This window comes from Acanthisitta chloris, unplaced genomic scaffold (assembly GCF_000695815.1).
Source record: "Acanthisitta chloris isolate BGI_N310 unplaced genomic scaffold, ASM69581v1 scaffold17445, whole genome shotgun sequence".
In the NCBI taxonomy this organism is placed as follows: Eukaryota; Metazoa; Chordata; class Aves; order Passeriformes; family Acanthisittidae; genus Acanthisitta; species Acanthisitta chloris.
This window is the reverse complement of record NW_008672289.1, coordinates 9,644-17,395: the sequence shown is the minus strand read 5'-3', so window position 1 is coordinate 17,395 and position 7,752 is coordinate 9,644. Positions and strand designations below refer to the sequence as shown.

The following is a 7,752-nucleotide window of genomic DNA, read 5'->3' as shown; positions in this document are numbered from 1 at the left end:
GGAAACTGTTTCTCTTGGGAAGTAGGAAACAGATCCTGGTGGCACCAAGCTTAGAAACTTTCATGTGGGTACATGCTAAAGTACAGGCCTGAAGTTTGGGGTGCCTGGACTGAGCTCCTGCTTCCCACTCTGCTTGGGACTTTGCTTTCTACCTCTGCCCTGTGGAATTCACCACCTGGGGGTGAGGCTTGCATACTGCAATAAATTTTGAGGTCCTCTATGATGGTATCTGCACTTATGCTTTCTTCCAGGTACCTTCCCTGGAACAAATTCCTGAACTGGCCAGCCAAGCTACTTTTACATTTGCTGTGCTGCAATTTAGCACTGAACTAGGGAGAGAATTTATCAAGTGCTGACAAACAAGTCAATGTTGAAGGATGGCCCGAGCATGGAATAGAAACTTTCCCCCACTTAGCAGTGAAGTGCTTTGGATTCTCCAACCTTTTTCTCATTCGTGAACTACTTTTCTGACAATCGAGTCTTTCCTTGGCAACCTCCACCGATGAGCAGGCTGAAGTGGCCTGCTCTTATAGGAGGCTTGGGTCTGGTAGTGCCTTCAGCTCTGTTTGTAAAACTATTCCCATATACACAGCATAAAATGCTTTGTTGATCCCTATCTTCTCCCTGTGAAAGACACATTGGGTTGTATTTTCTGGAGGCCCTGTGAGTGGGAGCTGGCTGTCACCTCATGTCCACACAAGGTACAGGTTTCACAGTAACCACATGTAGTGAGAGTTGCTCAAGTACTTCATCTTTAATATGTCACCAGGAAAACTTTAATTGAATACTTAATAATGGTTGTTTTTTTACTGCATTTCCCAAGTTACATAGGGATGATCATTTTCATGGTTCGGTGGCTGCTGGAAGTGCCATTCTGTGCTAAAGCACTCTGCATTGCCCTAGTTGACTGTGCCATCATGGGTTGGTACGCTGGATTTCTCTGCCTTCACTCATGTATTGCAAGCAACAAGCACTTCTCTTTACTTGCATTTGGGGTTGAAATGGCTTTTCAGAGGTTCCCAGCACTTGTAGTAGTTTTTATCTAGGCGGTTGGAGGTCTGGAGGCCCCATTTGGTGACAGCAAGGCTGAGGGATGATTCAAACATGAAGGCCTGTTGGGAAGAGAGAAGTTAGGTTAGGCATGAGAGGGAGAGTTTAAATCCAGGCAAAATGTCTGGTTGGGAAGAGAGAAGTTAGGTTAGGCAAGAGAGGGAGAGTAAATCCAGGCAAAATGTCTCTGCTCTGCCACAAACAGGAGTTGTATGCGTGGTCTAGTACTGCCAGGTTCTGCCTCCAGCCTGATCAACCCAGGGGGAGAATGCTCTTCAGATCTGGCATTGCTGGTATTAGTCAGGCCTCAGCATCAACCCAGGGGGAGAATGCTCTTCAGGTCTGGCATTGCTGGTATTATTCAGGCCTCAGGAGTGACTTTGGACTCCCTGCATGCCCAGGAAAGCCAGGTCATTCCAAAAGCTCTAGTTCAAGGTCTGTTGATGATCATCATTAGATTTTAGGGCATGGAGAAAGGAGGACAGTCAGGTGGCTTGCTTCTTTGTCCATAGGCTAAGAGAAAAATTAATCAGCCTGAAAATTCCCAGCTTCCTGCTCAGGCAATAATTTTTGTGGGCAGGTGATCAAAGCTGCCTGGCATTGCATGTCTCTGGGGGATCTCCTGGGAGCTGGACAGTGCTGATTGGTAAGGGAGGTGAATGCTACAGCAGTTGTGTCCAAGTACTTTTCCAACTTGCCAGCAAGAAGCTACAGAACTAGGCTGTAGTTAAAGAGTGGCACTGTGCCATGCTGTATTCAAGATCTTGCTAGCTCTCTTGGCTCCTTACCATGGTCCCGTCTGCAACCCTCTCTGGCTCCAGCTTGGCTTTGCTGGCCTTCTCAAAGCAGTCAGCGTCCGGCCCGTGAGGGGTCATCATGCTGTGCAAGCTGCCACCTCCAGGCTGGAAGCCTTCCTCCTTTGCTTCATAGTGGCCTTTGATGAGCCCCATGAACTCACTCATGCAGTTCCCTGCAGGAGGCATAGAGAAGAGATTGAAGAGAAGTATGGCTGGGAGGGATCACAGCTGGGATGTGAGCTTGTTGAAACCCATGAGGTAAGCTGGGCCAGGCAGGGGGTTGAGTGGAGGTTCCTAAGCAGGGTATCATGTGAGGGTCATTGGGGGATCCTACAGGCAATGCTTGTAAAGCTGTACAGGATTTTATTATCAGGATTCAGAAACAGAGCTCCCTAATGACTGTTGTTCCTTCATTAGAAACTACCCCAATGAAGGTGGTTCCATCAATCCCCAGGTGATGTCGGCAGACCTGTGTTTTTCCTACCACCTTGAGCTGTGTAAGTACTACACCTGCATGTGGACTGCACGGTGTAACCCGATTTTACAGGCTTAAAGCACTGGAAAGGAAGTTCTGTACAATCATTGCTATGTTACAGACACAAAATGCCTGACCAACAGCCTGGTGAGAGAGCCTGGTCTGCTGTCCCAGGTTATAAGCATGAAATCATGATGTTTGATATCCTTTTACCACTTCCAGTGCAGCCAGATACTCCACTACCTTGTGCTTTTGATTCATGCATTAGCTACCTATTTCTCTACAGCCACTTTATGCCCAAAGACGAGGAGCAAAATTCTGGCTTTCCCTGAGGAAGAATACTTTGAGTAGACCCTCTGAAGGCAGTAGAGTAAGATACCACTAGCTTAGGTAAGGATGGCTGTATCTGATCATTCAGTGCTTACTGAGTTATGCTCCCTGTAAGGAAAGTACTGTCACAGCTGATTTCCCAAGCTTTAAATTTTAGTAGATCTGATGTGACTAAACAATATGGCAACTTTCTGCTTAGCAGTCAGTTTTGCAAAACCAGGACGTGCTTCTGTAGCTATGTTATATATAGCCCTTTTTAACCACTAGTTCAGTCTTAGTTAAGTACAATCCAGGGTCTGAAATGTTTAACAACAGAACTAATTTAGCTCAAAGCAGGGTTGGCCTATATATGTGTGCAAACATTCATTAATTTTCATCCCAAGTTGTCAGTGTCTCGTGTAAGACAGGACTGCTACAAGCTTTTCATTGAACCTGCTCATGTACTGCACTTGGCACATTTAGATTGCAGCAGAGATCCTAAGAGCTAGATTGCCTATGTGCCTACAACAGGACTTTTGATATCACTTAGGAAGAGTGGGCAGGTAAGTAGGAAACCAGACTGGAACTTAAGGGATGAGCTGAGCCATTTCTTATTCATTTGTAGATTTCCCGTGTGAATCCAAACAACTTTGGTGTGCCCCCATTCCCTATCTGTAAAATAGTGTTGTCTCTACAAGCAGAACGTTGTGAAGTCAAAATTACTTAGTGACCATTAGGTATTAGGTCCCACCATCATGAGAATCACATAAGCACTCTCTCAGACACAAGTAATATATGCCCATGGTATAAAAACTGCATCAGGCATTTTTCAGTCTGTGTTCCAAAGTACCTAGGAGTAAACCACAGCCTCTGAGGATCACAGAATCATAGAATTTTAGGAGTTGGAGTGGACCTTACAGATCATCTAGTCCCAACCCCCTGCCCTGGCCAGGGACATGTCCCCACTGGACTAGTTTGCTCAAGGCCTCATCCAACCTGGCTTTGAACACTGCCAGGGTTGGGGCAGCCACTGCTTCCCTGGGCAACCTGTGCCAGTGTCTCACCACCCTTACAGTAAAAAGCTGTTTTCTAATATCTAATGTAAACTTTCCCTCCTTCAGTTTGAACCCATTACCCCTTGTCCTATCACTGCAGTTCCTAACAAAGAGTCCCTCTCTGGCTCCCTTGCTGGCACTCTTCAGATATTGAAAAGTTGCTATGAGGTCTCCATGCAGTCTTCTCCAGGCTAAACAACCCTAACTTCCTCAGCCTGTCTTCGTAGGGAAGATGCTCCAGTCCTCTTATCAACTTTGTGGCCTCCTCTGGACTTGCTCCAACACTTCCATGTCCTTCTTATGTTGAGGGCACCAGAACTACATGCAGTATTCTAGGTGGGGTCAAATGTTGCCAAGAGAAGTCAGTATTTATAAGCTGCACAGCCACCTTTGTATGTGAAATTGTTATGTTTTCTAGGGGGAATATTTTTAGACCACCATCGCTATAGTTATACTTGGGGCAAAACTAAAGCAAGATGAAAAGTGACTCTGAGTACACCAAAATTTTCTGAACACAGGTGTTTCACTGCACCTGAGGAGATGAGGCAACAGAGGTTTTCTGGCAAACAGAATAGGCCTCTTGTAAAATATTTGCACAGAGGAAAATTCAGCAGCACTGAACTTGTTGAACTCAATATGCACCTCCTACCCCAGAGTTGCTCAGTCCTGTTACGCCTCTCTTAATGGTACAAGATTCTCATCACAGCACTAATTGCAGAGGGAACTAACATCTGCATTGTCTTGATAATTGACTTTGACTGGGACAGAGCAGACATCCAACTTGCTCATCATGAGTTTAGTGCCCAAGCCTATGGCTGCGGTACTGTGGTCAGGAGTGAGTAGCTGTGGTAGCTGTCTGCATGGGTACTCTTAGATCACCACAACACAGACAAGAGTTATTTCAGCTGTCTTTTAAGACAGACATAGGAAGGTTGAACAACTTCATATTTATTATGGCTCTCAATGCATGTAAAATTAGCACAGCTTTGCTGATGAGCAGAAACCTCATCATGGTTAACCAGCAGTGTGTCTCACCTCTTAGGGAATAATAAAAGTGAGTTGGAGCTATCCCAGCCAGTCAGGAGACATGTTTCCATGTCTGCCTCATTATTGCAAATGAAAGCAGAACGACAGGGCAGGACTTTGCCTGTGGGATTCACTCAGATGGCTGCACAGCTGCCTGTTGTGCTTCCAAGTGCCACTAATTCTGCCAACCTCCAAGATGCTTGGAAATAGTCTAAGTAGCAGGAGGAGCTGGCTGTTAAACTGTGGTTAGTAAGTGTGCTGAAAGCCTCCCAGCACTTCAAAGTGACCACAGTGCGACTTTGATAGCTTCTGGGATGGGGCCTCTTAGATTCTGGCAGAAGGGGTGCAAGATGGCCAAGCTTTCCCCCTCTGTCTCACAGAGCAGGGTGCCTCATCCCAACCCTGGAAGGGCACTCCCATGTGGGGAACTGGATTCCTAGCATCCATTAAATGCAACACATTGCCATGCTCTGCCAAGACAAAGCCAGAAAACTGCCAAAAAGAAACCAGTTCTGGTGATGGCAACCACATTCTAAAAACATCAAGCAAGTCCCTGCCTGAGAAGGAGCCCAGTTCCCTATCACTGGCTTCTGAAGTGCCAGAGGTACCTCCATCTCTGTGCAGGTGGTGAAGAGGGGCTCAGGAGAGCCAATTCACTCCTTTGCTGTAACTCCCATCTCACCATACAAGTGCCAGTGCTACATCCCTCTGTGCTTCTCACCACTTGTAGTACAGTATTTTCCTTTCTCCTGTTCTTTATCTGTGTACTCTAATGAGATATTAAGCAATTCATGGCTAGATGACAGGACAACGTCTGACGCATTTGTACAATGCCAAGTTCAATATGCACCTGGTCTCTGTGGGAGCCCCTTGAGTACAGACACATCCAACTATGCAGACACAGTGAGCCCATCACCCTTGAGTTTTCATGAGATGCTCTAAATAAGAACATCTTTGGATTTGTTCATTTTCCAGGGAAGACTGTCTGACTCCGAGCTGACTAACTGAGTCAAGAGCAACAAACCAGACTGCTGCATCCCTGCGCACGCTCTTGAGTAAATGGAGGCTTGGGCTTTTTTTTCCTTCAGTCCTGAACTCAAGCACAACAACAAAGCAGACGTACGGTGGTAGTATGGTGGACGGAAGGTGTTGTTAGCTACCCCCCATCGTGGGGGGAATATGACAAAGTCAGCGAGTGCCACTCCCGCACGGGTCGTCTTGGCTGTCAGGACAGTGAAGATAGAAGGATCCTGAAAAAAAGCAAATCAAAAAGCATGAAACAGAGCAGGGCTCAGAGCTGTCTGCTCAGCTCATCCAGGTGGCAAACCTGATTGATATAGCCTCTCCCTTGCCTAAACACTTTTGCCACCTGCACCTGGTGGCATAAGCTGAGACATGGGAGATTCAGATTAGATATCAGGAAAGCTTTTTCACTGGTAAGGTTGTCAGGCATTGAAGTAGGTTGCCCAGGGAGGTGGTGGACTCACCATCCCTGAAGTGTTTAAGAGGTATCTGGATCTAGCACTGAAGAGGTGGTTTAGGGTTGAAGAGGTTACAGAGGAGTGACAGGCTAATGATTGGACTTGATGATCTTAGAGGTCTCTTCCGACCATGATGATTCTCTGTTTCTATGATATTTGAGACCCTGTGTGACAGTGCCCAGCATCACAATCCCATGCTATACATGGGGGACAAGAGATGGGACTGGACGGTTCTTCCTTTGAGGAGCCTTGGAGATCCTTCCCCATCCTGGCCATGATGCCCTCATAGCTGGCAGTGCAGCTGCAGAGGGTGGACAGCCCTGCAAGATGAGGTACTGCCATTCCACAAGCAGTCTTCAGCACTCCTCCTACCACAAGATCATACCTTTTCTTTAACCAGTTACAGAGGACAGGAACATCCTGCTGGAGGTGTTTAGCCTCATGGCCTTGTTATTTTACAAACAGGGAGAAGAAATTTCAGAGAAATTGTGGCTTGTTGAAATCTCTAGTCCAGTAAACCTTCTCCTGGAAGGTTTTTCTGAAGTTAAAACAGTACTTTCTGCTGGTTTTCTAACTAGAAATCCTCTAGTCTCCTTGCACACCCACTTGCATCACTGTGGGCACCTCTCCCACTTAGCTGGTTTCCTTTTTAGAAGAGCTGCTCACATTAGTTTTGGCTTTAATTATTTTCTAGACATCTAGAAATTCTTGCAATGGAAGCTGCCAGCTCTTCAAATGAATGTCAGTGCTGGGCTCGGAGGAATCAGGGGAAGGAGCCTGTCCAATTACAAGAAATAAATCAAGGCAAGAATTTGAAGCAACAGTCTTTTTGATGAGTTGCATGGTGTGTATTGTCTTCAGTATTCATCCTTCCTCCAGGTCACAGAAATTCTGTGCTAAGCTGCACAGAGCTGTTTAAGAAGCCAAGCAACTTCCAGTTCTGTCTTTGTATCCCAAAGAAGGATGTCTTTCTCTACAAGAGCTTGGTTTGGGCTCAGGGAAAGCAGCACAAGAGATTTCACACTGTTTCATTACAGCAGAACATATTTTTTAAGACCCACTGAGCCCTTGGAGCTCAGGGTGGGTTTGGATGTTAAAGGTAGTTACAATGCATTGCTTTGCTTTGCCCATGTCCAGTACTTACTGCGTGGTCAAAAGCAACAGCATTAATGACCATGAATTTCTCCAGATGATATTTGTACGGCGTGTAGTTCCCATGCCAAGCTACAACATTGAAGGGGGAGAAATCCTACCAAAGCAAAGAGAGAAAGGGTTACTGCACACAGCCTTCCAGCTTCCTGGATATATGCAGGATGCTGCTCTTTCCCAAATAAGAAATAGGTTTAGTGCTGTTCAGAGGTACAGGAAGCCCTTTTGGCACAGCTCAACACTCTCTGAAGATGAGGTTTTCCTCAGCGTTTCCACTTGGTAAGTCTCAGCCTTCCCTCTGGGGTTTGGTCTTTAAGAGCTCTTGAGTGCCCAAGCAGTGCTTGCACAAGGCCAGCTGCAACAGTGTCTCTCTGGTAAAGAAACTCTGGCTTGCCACAGCAGTCCCAGCT

General features: G+C 46.3%; 1 protein-coding gene across 1 annotated transcript in view; it reads right to left on the bottom strand.

The window, feature by feature from the left end:
* Window positions 1-924: 924 nt before the first annotated feature.
* The window catches only part of HGD (homogentisate 1,2-dioxygenase), a gene marked incomplete at its 5' end in the record, with an annotated part of 12,614 nt that continues 5,786 nt past the window's right edge, over window positions 925-7,752 (bottom strand). The window contains 4 exons of the mRNA XM_009074459.1: window positions 925-1,112; window positions 1,839-2,020; window positions 5,836-5,962; window positions 7,338-7,442. Of these exons, the coding sequence (XP_009072707.1) occupies window positions 981-1,112; window positions 1,839-2,020; window positions 5,836-5,962; window positions 7,338-7,442 (546 nt within the window). The remainder of the gene's footprint in view (window positions 1,113-1,838; window positions 2,021-5,835; window positions 5,963-7,337; window positions 7,443-7,752) is intronic.